Below are 21,137 nucleotides of genomic sequence, written 5' to 3' on the forward strand. Positions count from 1 at the left end.
GGGCAGAGAGAGAGGAAGACAGAGGATCTGAGGTAGGCTCTGCGCTGAGAGCAGAGAGCCTGATGTGGGGCTCGAACTCACAAGCTGTGAGATCATGACCTAAGCCGAAGTCAGATACTGAACCAACTACGCCAACCCAGGAGCCCCTCCATTGTTTTTAATGTCACCATATCCTTAATTTTTTTTTTTACATTTATTTACTTTTGAGAGACACAGAGAGAGCACAAGCGGGGGAGGGGCAGAGAGAGAAAGAGACACAGGATCCGAAGCAGGCTCCAGGCTCCGAGCTGTCAGCACAGAGCCCGACGCCGGGCTCGAACCCACAAACCGCGAGATCATGACCTGAGCCAAAGTCGGACGCTCAACCGACCGAGCCACCCAGGCGCCCCTTAATGTCACCATATCCTTAAAACTACACTTGACAACAGCTGACTAAAATGAACGAGAGTTCTATAGCAGACTCACAGAGATCATACATAATTCTGTTAGAAAGAAAATCACCCCCCCCCAAAAGCCTTTAAAACAAGTATGTGCAACACTCTTAAAGTGAGTGTTGCAAAGGGAGGGACCTTAGTACCTTCTCTCTTAGGGAGCTAAGCTTAGCATCTTTCGAAGAGCCAAGACAAAATCCCGCAGTCCCAAATCTGTGACAAATGCCTGGGTCCAGGCCCTAGCATTAGAACCCACCCATCCAGCGTTCATTGGTGAGGGCCTCCTAGCACTGCTTGCTCTAAGTCAACTGCGGTAGGACGGTGCCTTTCTACTAACTACTTTCAGATAAGGTCTGAGATTCAAACACGTTAAAACCAGCCCTCCCGCACAGTAGGCCTGGTAACAACGCAGAATGGTATTTCTTGCTCACGGGCGTCAGTCAGGGCTTTATTCAAATGGCACCTTTTCGGTGAGGCTTTCCTTTGTCACCCTCTGAAAAATCGCCACCTCTACCCCCATACTCCCCATCCCTTCCCTGCTTTATTTCCCCTTTACCACCCATCACGAGCATACACGACGTTACAATTATTTATCTTGTTTGTTCATGGTCTGTTTCCCTGTCTACTGGTTATCCTCTCGGTTGTCTTCCTGAGCACCTGCGTTTTCAGCTAGAAACGGCATTTCCCCGTCTCCCTTGTGGCTAGGGAGGACCGTACGAAAAAGATTTCTCCAAAGGTATGTGTGCAATAGTGACCTGTGAAACTTCTTGGTCATTTTCCTACAGAAACTTGCACTGAACCCCCTCTTGCCTTCTTGCTGGCGGGAACTTGAAAATCCACTGTGGAGGAAGGCAAAACCACCCCATTCCCTCCCAGAACAGAGGCTGGCTCTTTGCTCTGGGCTATTACGTGCCAGAGAAACAAACACTTGCCTTTTCTGGCCACTGTAGTTTGGAGCTGTTACATCAGTTTACCCTTTGCCCTAAGAACACCCTCCCACATTAAAATGTAAGGGAGGTCAGAGGTGCCCGGCTGGCTCAGTCGGTAGAACACGCGACTCTTGATCTTGGGGTCATGAGTTCGAGCCCCATACTGGGGGTAGAGATTACATAAAAAATAAAATAAAATCTTTAAAAAATAATAAAACGTAAGCCCCGTGGCGGGGGGGAGGGGAGGGGCGGATGTTTTTGTCTCTTTTGCTCACCAGTTCATTACTAGCTAGAACAGTACCGGACACTTGGTAGAGTCCTCAGTAAATATCTATAGCTGATTAAACAGACAACTCTATCATCATCACCCTTCCACATCTCCCAGTCACCTTCACGGCTTCAAGAAGTTCAGATTACAAGATTCAAATTGCTCCCAAGACAGTGACCCGGAAGTTCCTCTATACCCCACTCACTCCCATCACCCCACTCCTCCACTGGGTGCGCCCTGTACCCCCATGAGCCTCCTTTCAGGTTCCCAACGTGCCTGGCCCTCGCCCACCTCAGGGCCTTTGAACAAGCTGGTTCTAAGTCCTACTCCCAAGCCCCTTTGTAGAAAGAGTCCCTCATTCCTCCAGTTGTCTGTGCAAATGCTGTCTCCTCAGACAGAACTTGCTGGCTACTCTTATCGAAAACAGACCCCGATTCTGTCATCTGTTTCTATTCATTTTACTCATAACTTATGAAAATGAGTCAGTATAATATTCGTTGGCTTCTTTTTAAATTGTAACTTAGATTACAAGCTCCATAAGGACGTGAACCGCTTGTTTTCACTCACCACTCAGTTCCTCTTTAGCATGGTGCCCCGCCAGCCATAAGAAGTCAATGGAAGGGTGAATGAATGAATGCACTGAAGATACTGAGTGGCTTTAAATATTTTGAGGCAGACAGGAGTTAAAAACTCTCCATAAAGGTGGTCTTCAAATGTCCTTGACTACTAGCCTGACAATAACCCAAGTTTCTATTTATGGGGATATAAACCAGTACACATTCTGGCATGCTTTTGAGTGTTAGAAGGATCATCATTCCTCCTTTCCACGACAAGTTTTTAGTTGCTATCGACCAGGTAGAATTTGAAGGGACTCGTGCTGGCATGACGGACCAAGAGCAGCCCTTACCAGGATGTCAAATGCAGGTTCGCATGGACCTACACAATTCAAAATAAATGATTATATTTTGGGAGCATGTCAACTGGTCTCTCAGGACCTCAGTCCCAAGGACCAAGGTTCCTCTAATATTTCAGGTCGTTTCAGCTCATCAATTTGCTTCTGGGCTACGTAACCAGAGGTGGCCCTCCAGAACTGTAGGAGCACCGGCCAAACTGGGCACTATGGAGGCACGGTTTCCCTCTGTATCTTGTCGGTGGTGTGGATCTGCAAACCTATACATGGGATAAAGCTGTACAGACCCACCTACCACCCACACACACACCCACGCACACGAATACAAGGATAACTTGAGAAATCTGATTAAGATTAGTGGTTTCGACAGTATACTAGTTTTGAAAGACGTTACCCTGGGGAGAAAGTGGGTGAAGGGCACACAGGAGCGCTCTGTTATTTCTCACAACTGCACACATAGCTGCGATTTTCTCAATACACATGTCAATTCTAGGGCGCCCAGGCGGCGCAGTCAGTTAAGTGTCCAACTCCTGATTTCAGCTCGGGTCATGATCTCATGGTCCTGAGATCGAGCCCCGCATCAGACTCTGTGCTGGGCACGGAGCCTGCTTGAGATTCTCATTCTCATTCTCATTCTCTCTCTCTCTCTCTCTCTCTCTCTCCCCACCTGCCCCTCTTCCCTGCTCCCACTCTCTCTCTCTCAAAATAAACATTGAAGACCATTTCAATTTTAAAATGCCGCTTCAACATAGAAACTCTAGGATGCTGCAGAATTCAACTGGTTACATGTCTGAAGAAAACAGGAAGGAAGAGGCTAGGGAAATGAGAGAAAGAGAAGTAGGACTGAACATGAAACTTCAGAGTGGGAAAGATTACTACATCACACACACTGCAATCTCTGAAAATACAAGTACATGGCCACACAATCTACTTCAGGTCACAGTGTCAAGGAGTAAAAGGTTGCTACAGAAAACCTAGTTCATGCCCCTGCATTTTAAAGATCTGAAAAAGGACATTCACAATAATAATCTGCCAAGTTTTCAAACTTTTACAAAAAGGGAGAGACTAGCTTTCCAATTTTGGCATAGCCAAGGATTGCTTAAACAAGATACATACAGCACTAACTGGAAAGAAAGAGACTGAAAATTTAACTACATTAAAATTAGGAACTTGTTTATCAAAAAGACACCAAACAAAATGGCAAAAGGACAAGTCACCGAGCCGGTATCTGCAACAAATATAACCAACAAAGGATTAATGCCCTGGATGTCAAAAGGACTCATAATTCTAAATCGGTCTGAAGAAAGATGAACAACGCAAGAGAAAACAGTCAAAAGACATAAGTAAGTATTAAGGGAAACATTAAATGGCCCTTAAACATATGCAAAGATGCTCGACTTCATTAGCAATCAAAGACTTGGCCAAAAGAAGTCAGACAATACCAAGTATTGAAAAATATGAAGCAACAGGAATTCACACATTGCTAATGAGAGTGCATATTGGCTAAACCACTTTGGAGAACAATTTCACCTCTTCTGGTACAGCTGCACATTTCAAGACTGTCATTAATAGTGTATGTCATATATTTATGCCCATGTGTTTGTACCCGTATGTGTGAAGCCTATACATACACATACGGACTCACAGGGGAAAATCCCATCATAAATATACACCAAAAGACACATATTTTCTTTTTTTTCCTTTATTTATTTTGAGAGAGAGAGAACGCACAGGGGAGGGGCAGAGAGAGAGAGAGAGAGAGAGAGGAAGAGTGAGAGAATCCCAAGCAGGTTCCACATCATCAGCATGGAGCCCGGCATGGGGCTTGAACTCATGAACCGTGAGATCATGACCTGAGCCCAAACTGAGAATTGGGTACTTAACCAAATGAGCCATCCAGGTGCCCCAAGACACATATTTTCTCATCATAACAGGAAAAAACAAAAAAACAAAAAAACCCAACACCTACAAACAACCTAAAGGTTCACTGACAAAAGAATGAATAAATTCTGGTATATTTCCAAATGAGTATTATTCTGCAGCAACAATGGACTATAGCTAAATAAAACCTTATGAGGAATCTTAGCAATACAATATTAAGAAAAAAACCCAGCATACCGTTTACGTAAAGCTCAAAATAAGAAAACAAAAATAATGGATTATCTAGGTTTGCATATGTTTGTGTTAAAACTGTTTTTTAAAGCAATGGAATGACCCAGAACTAAAGTTAATTGTTGCAGAGCGGAGGGGAGGCAGAGGGATGAGACAGGAGAGTAACCCAGGCAGAATTATACTGGTGGTGGTTTAATTCTCAAGCTAGGTGGTAGGTGCATAGGTATTCATCTTACTCTTATGCATATGTTTTATATTCTGTATGCACTAAATACTCCACTTTACAAAGATGATTTCTGTAGCATCGAAGTGATTTTCCTAAAGCTATGAAGCTGGTGAGTGGAGGCACCGTAACAGAAACGTTCCCAGCATGAGACTGGAAACGACTTCCACCATACTAGGTGTCTACTGGGAACAATTGTTGATGCAACATGAATTTCATGACTTAAATTATTACTTCCAAACATGTATCCTATAAATCTCTTAACGTCTTTTGATTGATTTCATTTGATTGCATAATGATTACATGGCTTTCACTTGTATCTTTGGTAAGTCACGTGTAATATGTCTACTTTTGCACAAGAAGAGTTTAATCATACTGCCTTGTATTTCAAAACGGATATATATTCTACTGATACTTTCCATCAATGTCTAGGGTCTGACCTAAATTAACAAGTGATTATGACTCTTAAAATAGATTTACAGAATTCCATTTCATGAAACCGCTCCCTTGCTATTGGTATTATCCTCTGGTTGAATCACTGGCTATAAAAAACAGAGCAAGCACCGAATTCTACTCCATCACACTACTGGTTCTAAAATTTATACCTATGAAATGTCTACCCATTGTCTCCTATTGTCTCCCAGCTGCTGTCACTCAGGCAATCCAAGGGCTTGCCTATCTACCTACCACGGTGCAGTTAATTGTGTTCGTAAGTACAGAGGAGTAAGAGGGTCTTCGGGAAATAATGCCAGGAGGCCACTGGCAAAGAAAACAGGGGTGGTGCTCCCCAGGAAGCTTACCCATCACATTTTAGCATCACCAAAAATGCTCTCCTCCATTAGAGCTGTTAGCTAAGAGGTCAACGCATTAAAGAGTTGAGTTGAGTTCTAGAACATAATACCAACACAGGCACAGGTCTACATGTGACCCTCCATCATTCGGGTCGGTGTAAAACTAAAAAGTACAACCACTGTTAAAAGACAATGAACAGCATGAACAGCCTAAAGGTTGTCATTGTGCCTATTCAAAGTATAGACAATTTAGCCTGCACTCATTAAAGAGACCGAAGTTTGGGGTAGAGTACAGTCAAATGAACAACCAAGAGATGGAGACCTGAGGAGTAACGCTGATAAACAGCCCAATAGTAAACAGTAAAAACCATTCCACTGCTTGACTGTGAAGCCTAAAACAAATACTACAAAATTATAGAAATAGAAGAGAACTTAAATATAGATGACCCAAGAGCCCTCACAATTCACAGAAGAGGAAACGGAGGACGTACGTAACAGAGCTGAGCGTAGGGTTCCCTATCTCTGAACTCCCATTCGCTGAATAGTCTTGGACAAGCCATTTGCCCTCTCTGTCCATTTCCTCCGCTGTAAAATGAAGAGGCTGGAGAACTGGATGGTCTCTAGGACTCGCTGAGCCTTTACAGACCGTGTAGCAGTCCAAGCCCCTCATTTTAGAGACAGAAAGTCTAGCAAACTAGTTACTGACAGTAAGGTCTTCTATTCCTGATCTCTGTACGCTTTAGATTGTTCATTCATCTGCACATGATCCTAGGAAGTATGTGTGATGGTTAATTTTATGCCTTCTCTTGACCGGGCCACGCAGGGCCCCGATATTTGGTCAAACATTATTCTAGGTGTGTCCGTGAGGGTATTTCCGGACGGGATGAACATCCGCATTGGCAGACAGAGTAAAGCAGACTGTCCTCCGTAAGGCTAGCGGACTTCACCCAATCAGCTGAAAGCCTGAAGACAACAAAAAAAGACTGACTTTCCTCCAGTAAAGGGGAACTTCTGTCTAATAGCCCTTGGAGCTGGGGCATTGATTTCACCTGCCTTTGGACTCGAACTGGAACGCTGGCTCTTGGATTGGAACTTACATCATCAGCTCTCCTGGTTCTCAGGCCTTCCCACTTGGACTTCACGCCATTGGCTCTCTTGGGTCTCCAGCTTGCTGACTGCAGGTCTCAGGATTTGTCAACCTCCATAATCATGAGTCATTTCCTTCAAATAAGTTTATATGTATATATATATACACACACATACATGAAGTTTTACACACACACATACACGAGGAAGCTTATTTACATACAGACATAACAGTGAACATTAAATACATAGGTATTTACATATATGTAAACACACACACAGAGCCTATTGATTCTGGAAAACCCTATCCACGGTAAGCAAATGCATATGACGAACTTATGCTTGTAAAGCACTTAAAACAATGCCAGGAACTTAGCACTCTGTTTTTAGCTGTTATTATAATAAGAACACACAGACAACTTACAACTAAATTCCACAAACCCGCAACATATATGAAGCCAAGGATCAGTAATTCAAGGCACTGACCTGAATAATTATCTCTGCACACAGCCTAACAGAACACAAATGCCTATACTAAAGGTAAAATGAAAAATACAAAAAAAAAAATTATGAAGAAAACCCATTTCAAATTTTGATCCATATAAATATGATAAGGTTACTCCCATCCTCGCGTATTAAGGGCTTAAACCAGGCACTGAGGCATTAGTGACACACCAATAAGCGAAGACGGTCACAGTTCTCACCTTCAGGAAATTTCCTCTGTAGAGGGAAGGTCGATACTATGTAAGTGAGCAAACGAGTTTAATACGCAAATGTAAAGTCAACTGTGACACGAGTATAAAGGAAAGGCTCATAATGCTCTGAACCCGGAAAGCAGGCGTTGTCTGAGGGAAGGACAGGGGCGGCTTCCTTGGGGAAGTGATGATTAAGCTGAGCTCTGGGAGAGGAATAAGAATGGAGACAAATGACTGCCACAGGGCAGCTTACCAGACAGGATCCTGTGGCAGACAGAACACAAAAAACGAGGACTATTTTGTGAAGAAATTGAAAAATCCATCCAAAGATCCATACAGGACCTCAAGGGACCCTGGATAGCCAAAACAATCTTGAAAAAGAAGACGGTTGGAGGAGGTCTCGTATTTTGTGATTTCAAGACATACTACAAAGCTACAGTAATCAAAACAGGGTAGTACAGGCATAGAGACAGACATACAGGCCAAGAGAATAGAAGAGAGTCCAGAAATAAACCCTCATGTATATGGTCAAAATGATCTTCAAGGGGCACCTGGCTGGCTCAGTCAGAAGAGCAGGCAACTCTTGATCTTGGAGTTGTGGATTTGATCCCCACACTGGGTACAGAGGTTACTTGAAAATTAAATCTTAAAAAAAAAAAACAAAAAAAAAAACTGCGAGAAAGATGCCAAGGCCTCTCAATGAGGAAAAGACGGTCTTTTCAACAAAGGACCCTGGTCCACATGCAAAAGAATGAAATTGGATCTTTCCCTTACACCATACACAAAAGCCAATGTAAACTGGATCAAAAACCCAAATGTAAGACCTGAAACGATAAAAATCCTAGAAGAAAACAGGGGAAAAGCTTCATGACCCACTGGATTTGGTAATTACTTCTTAGATATATTGCTAAAAAGCACAAGAAACAAAAGCCAAAAGACAACGGGGGTATCAAGTTTAAAAACTTCTATGCCTCAAAGGAAACAATCAACAAAGTAAAAAGGCAATCTATGGAATAAAAGAACATATCTGGAAATCACGTACCGGATAAAGGGTTAGTATCTAGAATATATAAAGAACGGCTACAACCGAACAACAAAAACCCAAATAACTCAATAAAAAATTGGCAAACCACTTGGAATAGACATTTCTCCAATGATATACAAATGGCCGAAAGCATGTGAAAAGATGCTTCGCTTGACTCATCATCTGAGAAATGCAAATCTAAACCACAATGAACTATCACCACACGCCAATTAAAATGGCTGGCTCCTACAACAAAACAGCGTTGGCTAGGAAGGGGAGAAGATGGAATCCTTCAGCTACTATGGAAAACTGTTCAGAGGTGCCTCACAAAATTAAACATAAAACCACCATATGATCCAGCAATTCTATTTGTTTCTCTCTTCTACTTAAAATCATCATCTGGAAGAGATATTTGCACACCTTTGTTAACAGCCGCGTTATTCGCAATAGTCAAAAGGTGGAAGCGACCCAAATATCCATCAGTGGATGGATGGATGGGTGAACAAAATGTGGTATATATAGAGAGAGCCTTAAAAAAGAAGTCCTATCACATGCTACGACATGGATGAACCTCGGGGACATTAGGCAAAGTGAAATTAGCCAGTCACAAAAAGAAAAATACAGGATGACTCCATTTATAAAAGGCATCTAAAGTAGTTGAATTCATAAAACAGGAAGTAGAATGGTGGTTGCCAGGGGCTTGGGGGGAGAGAAGAGTGAGGGGAACGGAAGAGTCGCTGTTTAACGGGCACAGAGTTTCAGTTTTGCAAGATGAAAAAGTTGTGTAGACCAGTTGCAAAACAACGTGATTATACTTAACACGACTGAACTACACACTTAAAAAAATCTTTAGGATGTTAAATTTTATGTTATGTGCTTTTTACCACAATTCAAAATTCTCTTTGAAGGGGCTTCTGGCTGGCCTAGTTGGAAGAACATGCGACTACTGATTTCGGGGTTGTGAGTTCAAGCCTCGCGTTGGGTGTAGAGATTATAAACAAACAAACAAACCTAAGAATAATTTCTCTTTAAAAAAAAAAGAAGTGAGGAAGGCTGTGGGAAAGTTCAGCAGTTTCTCAAAAAAAGTTATACACAGAATTACCATATAACAAAGCAATTCTATTCCTAGGTATATACCCAAGAGAATTGAAAACATATGCCCACACAAAAGCATATACAAAAATGTTCAACACGGCATTATTCACAATAACCAAAAAGTGTAAATAATCCAAACGTCCATCACCTGATCAATGGAAAAAACAAAATGTGGCACATCCATTCAATGGACTATCACTGAGCCATAAAAAAGAAGGAAGTAGTAGGCAAACCATAAGAGGGTCTTAAATACAGCGAACAAACTGAGAGTTGATGGGAGAGGGGAAAACGGGTGATGGGCACTGAGGAGGGCACTTGTCGGGACGAGCACTGGGTGTTGTAGGTTAGTGATGAATCCCGGGAATCTACTCCGGAAGCCAAGACTACAACCGCCTGTTAGGTAACTCGAGAATATTTTTTTAAAAAAAGAAAAAAGAATCAAGTACTGATACAGGCTACAACATGGATTTAAAAGCCTTGAGAACATCACGCTAAAGGAGAGAAGTCAATCACAAAAGAGCAAATACCGTGTGAGTCCACTGACGCGAAATGTCCAGAAAAGGCAAATCCCCGGTGATGATAAAGTAAATGCGAGGGTTGCCGGGGCCTGCAGGGAGAGACGGGGACTAAGCACTAATAGGGACGTGGTTTCATGCTGGGGTGATAAAAATGTTCTGAAATTAGACTGTGGTAATGGCTGTGCCAAATAGTTAATATACTAAAAACCATTTAATGATGAATCACTCAATCCCATACTTGAAACTAATATTACACTCTATGTTAACTACCTGGGATTTAAATAATAACATGAAGGGAAAAAAAAAAAAACCCACACAAAAAAACCCCACTTAAGTGTACACTTTAAAATGGTGAATTTTTTGCTATGGGAATAATCTCTCAATTTTTATTTACTTATTTTTAAAAAAATTTTTTATTAACATTTATTTATTTTTGAGAGCCAGAAAGAGAGCACGAGCAGGGGAGGTGCAGAGAGAGGGAGACACAGAATCGGAAGCAGGCTCCGGGCCCTCAGCTGTCAGCACAGAGCCCGATGTGGGGCTCGAACCCACGAACCGTGAGATCATGACCCGAGCCGAAGTCAGTCGCCCAACCGACTGAGCGACCCAGGCGCCCCTATAATACCTCAATGTCTGAAAGCGAATACGAACAACAACAACAAAAGTGCAGAAGAGTACAAGCTGATACTGGTCAGATTTTTATCCAGAGGACACAGGAAAGTCACTGAAGGCTTTCCGACACGCATCTGTGAAAGAGCCGTCTGGTGCCGCGTGGAGAATACACTGGAGAGGGCAGGGGTGGATGAGATCATCTATTGCAACGGTCCAGGCAAGTGACAGCGGCAGCTTGGACCTGGATGGCAGCAGAGGTGGACGTGCGGAGAAGTGGACAGACTTCAGAGTCCTCTGAGAAACAGAATTCTGGATTCGCTGCTAGATGTGGGAGATGAAGACCGGAGGAAGAACAAATACGAAAGAGGAGAGATGCTGACGACTCGGGCTAGCGTGGCAGTCGTGACGGTAAAAAGAAAAGCGGCATCAACATCCGGGGGTGAGGCGTGCCTGGGTCGCTCGGTCGGTCAAGCATCCGACTCCCGATTTTGGCTCAGGTCGCGATCGCAGTTTGTGAGATCGAGCCCCACACCCGGCTCCGCGCTCGCTGGTGGCACGGTGCCGGCTGGGGACTGTCTCTCTCCCTCTCTCTCTGCCCCTCTCCAGCTCGTGCTCCTTCTCTCTCAAATAAGCAGACATTAAAAAAAGAAAAAAAACAAAGCCCAAAACATCACGTAGTGATACACTGGTTGTGAGGAGGTAAGATGTAATTCATGTTCTGATTAAGGCATGACGATATAGTCAAGATTGAAGGTCTATTAAGAGTCATGTTGTCTAAAAAAAAAAGAGTCATGTTGTCTAGTGGCAGTGAAATAGAAGTGTTACTGTAAGGAACATACTTCTGGACCAAAACCTGATCCCCAGCTTTTTAAATACGGCCATACCTCGGAAATATTGCAGGGTCGGTGCCAGACAACTACAATAAAGTGAATAGCACACTAAAGTGAGTCACATGAATTTTTTGGTTTCCTAGTGAATATAAAAGTTATGTTTACTGGGGCGCCTGGCTGGCCCAGTCAGTACAGCGTATGACTCTTGATCTCGGGGTTGTGAGTTCACGCCCCGCGTTGGGTACACGGATTACTTCAAAATAAAAATCTTTTTAAAAAGTTACGTTCAAACAATACTGCAGGCTGTTATGTGTGCAATAGCACTGTCTAAAAAAAAATAATGCATCTACCCTCATTTTAAAATTTTGCTGCTAAAAAACCTTATTGCGAAAAAAAACGCTAACCATCGTTTCAGCCTTCAGCCAGTCATAATCACTTCACAGATCACCATAACAAATATAAAAATAATGAAAAAGTTTGAAATATTGTGAGAATTACCAAACTGTGACACAGAGACACAAAATGAACAAATGTTGTTGGAAAAGCGGTGCTGATAGACGTGCTCAACACAGGGTTGCAACAAACATTTGTTAACACACACACACACACACACACACACACACACCGGTATCTGGAAAGCACAGTAAAATGAAGCACAAGAAAACAAGGTATGCCTATATATGACCACCAGTACTCAAGATAAAAACTACCTACTGCAATGTCTCCACATAGGAAGTTTCTGAAAGTGTGCACCCATTATGTCAGCAAGACAAATAACCAATTATATACTATACGAAGCAGTGTCTTGAAGTATTACCCCAAATGCTTCCATCCCAGCTCCTACCTTATTGTTCCCGCACCAGATCAGAAGACTGATGACCACCATCACTGGAGTCATGGATTTCAGAAGAGTCTACAGGAAGATTCCTAGAGCTACTGCTTTGACAACCGAAAGCTGCCTGACGTCCAGTTTTAGGTTTCCCTTTTTTAAAGTTTAAATTTCAGCACAGCAAACATAAGGCATTAAAAACCCAGGTTTCGGTCTTTCTCCAGCATTTGGAGCTGGAACCTGTGCCTTCTGCACTGACTGGCTCGGCTGCTCCAGGTACCATGAGCAATAACTTGGCCCAACTGCTCCGATGATTGCCTCTTCCTGTAATGAGGTTGCCCGTCCCTAAAGTCCCATGAACTTCAATCCTTTGGGTCCCTTACCACCCAGTTCACATGCCACCTCCTCTACAAATCCCTCCTCCAGCCACAGCAGCCAGAGTGAAATTCAGCGCTCTCCTCCGAAAGTCGGCTGCACTTACTGTGTGTGCCTCTTAAAAGGACAGCACTGATGAATGACCAAATGCCTCTTAAGGAGGCTGGTCTCGTAAGCCGTCTTCTAACAGACTGCAAACTCCCGGAGGGCAGGGCTTGTGCCTCACATACTTCTACAGCACAAGTAGGGTATGAGGGTTCAAAGGAAGCCTGTGATTCACAGCAACATTTTCAGAAAAGCCGAAGTAAATTGTGCACTATACCATAGACACCTTAATCCATATTATTGCAAACTACGTTAATTGTGAAGCTTAAAGAACATTCCCACTGCTAACGCAACAGGTGTAGCTTACATAATCTGCTCTACCCAGCTGTTACTTATTTGTGACAGTTCCCTCCTAGCTTCTGCTCCCTGTTGATCTGTAGGATTACTACATCTTTCAGTAGGAGTTCCTGATTTATTCTTTGCCCAAATCATAAAAGAATGATTAATTTTCTTTTTTGATAACGGCAAAAAAAGACTGAAACTTAAGAATGACCAGAGATATCCCTGGGGTTTTTCAGGACTGTAACACTCAAAAAACACCCCTGCAATAAAACAATATTTATACATATTGCCATAAAATTCATTCATCAACCCAAGAATGTTACTCTTTTGTTTTCTTTTGGCATTTTTTCCTGTATGGTCATTCTTGACTAAATACTCTTCAGTATGCCTGCACTTTGGAATTGTTACCCCCCCCCAACCCCCCAGCTGCCCATGAGCTAACAGCTGGCCATGTATAGAATGCGATGAAGTCATGATGCAAATGAATGTTGAGACTATGGGTAAGTGAATGGGACGAGGAGGGGAGTGGGTAGTAACAAAAATCCAAAAGTCGGGAAAAACTGAAAATCCACGAACTCGGAGATGCTCCAGAGAGGAAACCAGCAAGTGTTGACGCTAAACTGGCAGAAACATCAATACTTCCTGGCTCCCCCACTGGGCGCATCAATTTACCAGCGGCAGGCGGCTCTTCTGCTCCAAGTGACAAAAAGTGGATGCGACCAACGGTGTGAAAAAGAATGACCCATAATCCAGGAGCATGGCTGTGTGCAGCAGAGAAAAGGTGGTAGCGACGGCCAGAGTCTCAGATGGTCTCAATTCTGCTGCTGATTAGCTTAATGGCCGTGGGCAAGTCATTTGCCTTCACTGAAAACTACCAGCATTTCGTAACATAAATGTGTAGCAGAGTTACCATTGCACGCCAGGGACTGCTATTCCTAAAAAGCCTTGCTTACAAAGCTGGTACCCAGCCGGCGATTTGGATCTGGGGTTCCCACCACCCTAAGTGGTAAGAGTAACTGGCTGTGCCTCAACTCTCGGTACAAACAATATGGCGTATGCTAAATACTGGTTTTCCTTCTGGGAGTCTGGAATTTTGGCAAGTACCAGACAGAGCGGGTCTACATAACCAGGTCCCAATAAAAGTCCTGGGCACTGAGCCTCTAATGAGCTCTCTTGGTGGACAACGTGTTATACAAGTTGTCGCAACCCGCTACTGGAGGAATTAAAGCACAACCCGGGTGACCACAGTGCGGAGAGGACTGCTGGAAGCCGCGCCTGGTTTCCTCCAGACTTGGCCCCATGCACCTTTTTCCTCTGCTGACTTTGCTTTGTATCCTTTTGCTCTAATAAATCAGAGCTGTGAGCACAACTATACGCAAAGTCCTGTGAGTTCTGCCAGTAAACCATCAAACCTGGGAGTGGTTTCGGGGACCTCTGACACAATTGGTACAGTGTGGAATCGTGCACCAAACATTTTTCCAACAACCTTGTGAAATAGGTATTATTACGTTCATTCTATAGATGAGGAAAAGTCAAGTTCAGACAGGTGAACAGAGAATGTACACATTTCAGTGTTTATGACATGAGTGCTCTTACATTTTAGTGAATTTCAGAACCATCTGGAGTGCTTGCTAAAAATGCAGTTTTGTAGGACCGGAGACTCGGATTCAATAGGCTTGAGTCCTAGGAATCCATTTATAATAAGTAGCCCAGATGATTCTTTTTATGTTTATTTATTTTTGAGAGAGAGAGAGAGAGAGAGAGAGACAGCGAGCGTGGGGGAGGGGCAGAGAGAGAGGGAGACACAGAATCCGAAGCAGGCTCCGGGCTCTGAGCCGTCAGCACACAGCCCGATGCGGGGCTCGAACTCATGGACTGTGAGATCGATCATGACCTGAGCCGAAGTCGGAGGCTTAATGGACTGAGCCACCCAGGTGCCCGAGTAGCCCAGATGATTCTGATGCAAGGAGTCCAAAGACTACACCTTGATAAACATTTTGAGGTATATGAAGCACGGTGCCCAATTTCCCAAGCTGGGCAGTAAAGGGCGGAACTAAGACTCACACCCGCCCTTTTAAACAAGGCTGAGGCTCTTTTCACAACAAAACTGCTTCCAAATTCCTCAAACTCTACAGTTCCTCTGGTCTGCTCTGCCTTCTCGCTACAGGTATCCATCCAACTAATGGCAATGAGGTGCAAACAGGAAAGTATCTTCCATTCCCAGCACCAAATACTAAGTGAGATCCTGAGTTCAAGTAATGCACGTGTACCAGGGAACGGCATGAGACCTACAGCTCTTGGAGGGTTAACACTACAGCTTTGTTTTTCAAAGAAGACGTGATGTGCTGGTGGCAACAGAAAATATAAGCTTGTGAACGGCATTTAACAAAAAGGATATAAATTTACTCATAATTTTAGAAGCTGAGGACAGTACAGAATTTTAGTTGTTTGTGTATGGCCAAGGAAGGGGAAGGTGCTAAACATAATCTTTTGGTAAACGCTCAAGTTTTTCTGATTACTTTTCAAGCAGGTAGGAGAGTGTTACTTTTTTCTGATCATTTTCACCTGTCATTACAGAGTCAGGCTGTGTCTGCAGTTCAAAACAATTCAGCCAGTATTTATTGAGCATCTACTGTTTACTTGATGCTATGCTAGCTGCAAGATCATTATCAAGAAAACGGTTTTGATTTTTCCAGGATTTTTGATTTTACTTGCCGAAGAAGAGACTAGAAAAATACAGCCACCGTAATACTTTAAGACAACATAAAATAAAGGAGCCTACAAAAACAAATATCTGCTTGAACAGGATGGGCCTCGCTAATCCTTCTAGAGTCTATTAAAGATGGGGCAAAAATCAATGACAATCTGTACTTCAGAAATACCAATGAACTTCCTAAATGTGGATGTCCATGGTCCAACATTATCTATAAACCAGATAATCAAGAAGTCAGCCAAAGCAGCAATCCATCCATACACTGCGGTAATTGAGGGGCTGTCTGCCAACGTGCTGGCATAGGGCACCCCACACCCATACCTGCAGTGCTGAGTGCTCATTCGTCACTAAACTGCAGTGGTTTAACAGATGCTGCAGTCATGCTAATGTTTGTTTTACAATCACCACTGATCCACCCTTACACCAAGCCAAGAAGGGGAAGTGTTAAGTGAACAGAAGTAAACTTGAAAACAGCACCTGATTCACTTGTGGAAGCCCAGGGACTCCCTCCACTCAGTCAGAAAATTCCTCTCCATCTCCAAAAGTCCACATCCAAAAGATTAATCTAGATAAAGCACTACAGATGTACAGGAAACCCTTCTCCCTAACGGAAAAAAATAGTATTTTTATTTTGTGTCCCATGCTTTCACCCTCTTTGGGGAGAACTGACAGTCCATGTTAGACAAGCAATCAGCCTTGATGATTTTTCCCACAAACCAGTATACGAATTGACTCATTGCCTAGTTCTCTGCGTATCACTCGGACGCGGGGAATTTAGTTATGGCTCTTCCAGGGGGGCCACTGGCCACCCTTTACCTCCCAGAATCCACTGCCCAGCTGGTGGTTCACTGGTAGCCTGGGTGAGGAAAGAAGCTCATTTTCAATATGAAAATGGCCAGCTTCCCCTACCCAAATCTCACCTCTGCTCAAAGTCCATTAAGAGCACTGGAAACCATCTGATATGTAGGTACTCAATATCACCTACTCAAGGGTTGAATTAGGAGCAGTCGTCAACAGGAACAGTAAACCTTTACAGAAGGTATTTAGAAGACTTTCAGAGTTTTATGTTGTTTAACCAAGAATAATAATAATAATAAAAAGACCAGGGAAAAAAAGCAAAATTTGTTTTCAGGCTATTTAATAAATCATAGCAAATAAATAAACAGTATTTATTTCAAGCCATAGTGAATCATCCCCAAATAGGTTTCCCATCTTACACAGAATCAGACTAGCATCTATTTGCAAAAGAGCAGTTTGCCATGCATAGGTCATACCGAAGGGTCAAATGCAACAAATTCCTTTCTGTCTGAAATCCAAACCACCAGAAAATAGCTGCAATTGTACCCTCTATTTATGGTGGAAAGACAAATAAAAGCATACAACAGTAACTTATTCGTGAGAAGCAAGTTTTGTGGCATGTCACAACTGTGTTAGAGATAGGGCAGTCACCACGTCCTCTGTTATCTATAGCTCACCCATGTGTCCACAGGGTCTATCATAGTGCCCTACACATAGTAGGTGCTCAGTGAATATCTGTTGAATGAAATAACGCTCGGCAAGATCATAAATGACATAATCATCTAAGAAAGATTATACTATGGTCTGCATAGTTTAGGCATTCGATGTATTTATACTAATACTTAGAAAATTGGTAATCAGTATATGGTATACCCCAAAGTGTGGGCTCTGATCACTCAATTCCAATGGGGGGGGGGGTCCTCCACACCAACAAGCAATTCTCAGATTGTCTTACAATTCAACTCAATTCTGGCAGTATCTACCCAGAGGTAGCATCGGGTCGCCCCACTTAAGGGCTCGGTCCTCTAAGACTTGCCCACACTTCCCCCTACTTCCGATGCCAACCTCAAGTCCACATTATCATCTGTGCTTCTGACCAACCAAGTGCAAACTGGAGGTTCCAAGGAGGCTCACCTTGGGTCCCGGGACACCAGGCACAAGTCCACAACTTGATGCTCAGGTTCTGTTAATTTGCAAGAGCCACTCACAGAACCCGGAGAAACCGCTGACTTACTAGATTAGTGGGACATTATAAAAGCCCGAAACTCAGGAAGAGCCGGAGGGAAGAGAAGCACAGGGCAAGGTCTGGAGGAAAGGGTGCAGAGTTTCCATGTCTTCTCCAGCTGAGCCACTGTCCCCATGCTCACTTACTCGGAAGGTCTCCAAACCCTGTCCTTTTGGGTTTTTACGGAGCCTTCGTTACAGAGGCAGGACTATATTAACCCATTGGCCAGTGGTGATAGAACTCTTCAGACCCTCTTCCCTCCCCTCTTGGGAGCGGGACTGGACGTTCCGACCCTCTAATCACAAGGTTGGATCCCCTGGCAACCGGCCCCCTACCCGAGGTGCTTTCCTGAAGTTGCCTCATTAACATAACAAAAGATACCTTTGATTGCTTTCCTCACAGGAAATTCCAAGGATTTTAGGAGCTCCTTGCCAGAAACTTTAATCACTCTTCATAAGGAGGAATTTGCTATAAATATCACTGTCTATAAGTAAGTTATTATTTATGCAAAACACATAAAAACTGTTCATTCAAAAAATATTTATCAAACACCTACTACGCACCTGGCACACTGCCAACTGTTCCTCCCCCCACCCCCAGGAGCTTTTGGGTTAAGGCAGCCTTTCTCCTTTGGGATTCCTCATCTCCAAATGCATGCAAAGGAGATAATTTATTACACACAATGGATGCCCTAGGGCTTGAGGGCTTAATTCTTAAAAAACTGATCCAGGGTGCCAAACAAGTTAAAAGGAAATTATTGTAAGATTAAAAAGGTTGCTTTTAGTAAGGTCAAATTCAACCGTTAAACCCAGCTGTGTATGGGTAGGTGGTGGGGGGGGGGGGGGGGGGGGAGGAAGGATAGGTGAAATGGGTGAAGGGGATTAAGAATACCCTTATCTTGATGAGCACTGAGTAATGTCTAGAAGAGTTGAATCACTATATTGTACACCTGAAACTAATATAACACTGTATGTTAACTACACTGGAATTAAAAACAACCCAGCCTTGTAGGAACTACCTGGTAGGGGCCAAGATGTACAGACTACTTGTAAGGCTGGTGTGAATGCAAAAATACTGCAACACACATATTTGGGTAAATTTCTAAACATAATAAAATGAACTCATCACTATTTTCCATGCTCAGTAATGTCAGGCCAAGGTTGTTAGCAAAGTGAAACGGGGGAAGAAAAGCTTAGTACTCTGATAATTCAAGAAGGAAACCGAGAACTTTCTCGCTAAAAAAAAAAAGAAGAAAAAGGAGGAGGAGAAGAAAACCAGCAATTACCTGAATTATTTTATTAATTGATTAAATGCTTCCAATATTGCCTGACTAGACTGGCCTTGACTTGGACTCAAAATAATAAATTAGCTACCGATGTCATTAATTATTTTTAATATTTTTGGTCTTTGATTTTTCATTCTACCTCATTCAGTCTAATTTCTTCCCAGTCCTGGGCCTCTTTGACTGATTCGACGACATTTTCTGTGTGATATATTACTATACGCTGCATGCTTCCTGGAACCAGAGCAGTTTGAGAGCTTCTGGAATCAGAGACAAATTTTTTCCAGTATTTCACACTCACAATTTAAGCTTTCATTTATCAATGACCTAGAAATTCATGCCTGTTTAATATTGCTCTGACAAGCTAAATTGACAGCCTCTACTTGGCCAACCTCCCTGGATCTACTTCATCAAGCAATGTCTTATTTTGAATCTTGAACATGAAATAATATCAAAAAAGTGGTGGCGGGGGGCACCTGGCTGGCTCTGTCGTGAAGGACACGGCTCTTGATCTTGGTTGGGGTTGTGAGTTTAAGCCCCATGTTGGGTGTGGAGATTACTTAAAAATAAAATATTTAAAAAGGGGGGGGGGGAATTCTTGTTGTTTGGACTGTCATTAAACCTTTAAACCCATGTGAAAATGCTATGGTAATCACTCAGAATTTATGAAGGACAGAAGGATAACATAAAAGTCCCTGACCCCTAAATATCAACTAGTCCAGACTTCCAACTGAACATACCATTAAAGGAAATAAACTGTATAGACAAAGCTAGTAATCTTTTATTTATTGTATTTCTGGAAAATGGAGATGTCGCACTGGGAACAGGTGGTGCTTTTATTATACTCAGACATCCAACTCTTAGATCTCTGAAGTCACCCCCTACATGCCTAAACCCTAAAATCCTACACCAAATCCACCAATTTCTTTCTACCTCAAAACTGTCAAAAGGAAAGTCATAATTCATCAGAAAAAAATAAGTCGATTATTAATGGCAAGGAAGTCAAGGCCATGTCTTTAAGAAATACAATGAAGTACGATTTCCTTTAGCTTGAAACTAGAGAACCTGAGGAAATAAATGGCATTTTTAAGACGATTCAGCAAAGAGTGCTGAGCCACAGAAGATGATGCTACGCCCAAGAAATATTCACTCCCCGTGTCAAGTTTAAAATGGAAAGCCCAGCCGTAACACGTATCTAATTTTCAGTGACCAACAACTACAATCAACACCACTGTAATGTATGTCATGTTCAAAGTCAATTTTAGATACGTATAGGTACACACAAAAAATACCACTTGATTTTTAAAGGAATTCAGAGCCCCACGTCTGAAATACAAAAGCGATCCTAAGACAGCACACAACTTGCACTATACCTACGATGCTGTGCAAGTCTTCAAGTCCAACCTAAATCTTTAACTGTAGCCTTCTAGTGATTTAAATGGGAGTGCTCTTCAAATAATCTCTACCAGGCAAAAGATGAGGACAAAATTTGCCCCCTCAATTCTGAAGTCATTCTTTAGTAATGAGTATTCAACAGCATATTTCACATTCGGTCCAATGGCTTGCAGATGAATTCCTTGCCCTAGGCCTAGGGCTCAGGTACAACTCCTGAGAACCTTCCAGCTTATTGCACTGGTACAAATTCCCGAGACTTACCAGAGTCATGGTTGCGCAGGAAAATGAGAGCAGTCGGGTTATTTCAGGCGAACAGTGAGGTCAAAGCTCATTTCGGTGTGAGCGAACGTAAGTGATTCTCTGCAGAGATCTTGGTCGGGGATGCAAAGTACTAGCCTCAAACCTGCAGGCTGGCACCGCACGACTGCTGCGAATTCTACTGCATGCCCTAGCTTCCTGGGCCAGCACTGCTTAATTACCAGACTCCCATACAATGCGGATCGTTCACTCTGAGCACCAGAAGAGCAAAGGGGGCTTTCCGACCACGTACGGTTTCAAATGGTCAAATCCTGTAACAAACGGGGCACGTCGACATCTCAATTTTAGGCT

At 42.9% G+C, this 21,137-nt stretch overlaps 1 protein-coding gene across 14 annotated transcripts in view; it reads right to left on the minus strand.

Annotated features, from left to right (window-relative positions):
* Positions 1–21,137, minus strand: part of ATP11C (ATPase phospholipid transporting 11C) — a 172,596-nt gene that overhangs the window by 149,604 nt on the left and 1,855 nt on the right. Inside the window, exon 2 of one of the 14 annotated variants that reach the window (XM_019824385.3) lies at positions 20,790–21,097. The exons of the other annotated variants lie outside the window; for them this stretch is intronic. Coding sequence (XP_019679944.2) covers positions 20,790–20,798 — 9 coding nt within the window. The 5' untranslated portion in view covers positions 20,799–21,097. The remainder of the gene's footprint in view (positions 1–20,789; positions 21,098–21,137) is intronic. 14 annotated transcript variants of the gene reach the window in all.

This window comes from Felis catus, chromosome X (assembly GCF_018350175.1).
Source record: "Felis catus isolate Fca126 chromosome X, F.catus_Fca126_mat1.0, whole genome shotgun sequence".
NCBI lineage: Eukaryota > Metazoa > Chordata > Mammalia > Carnivora > Felidae > Felis > Felis catus.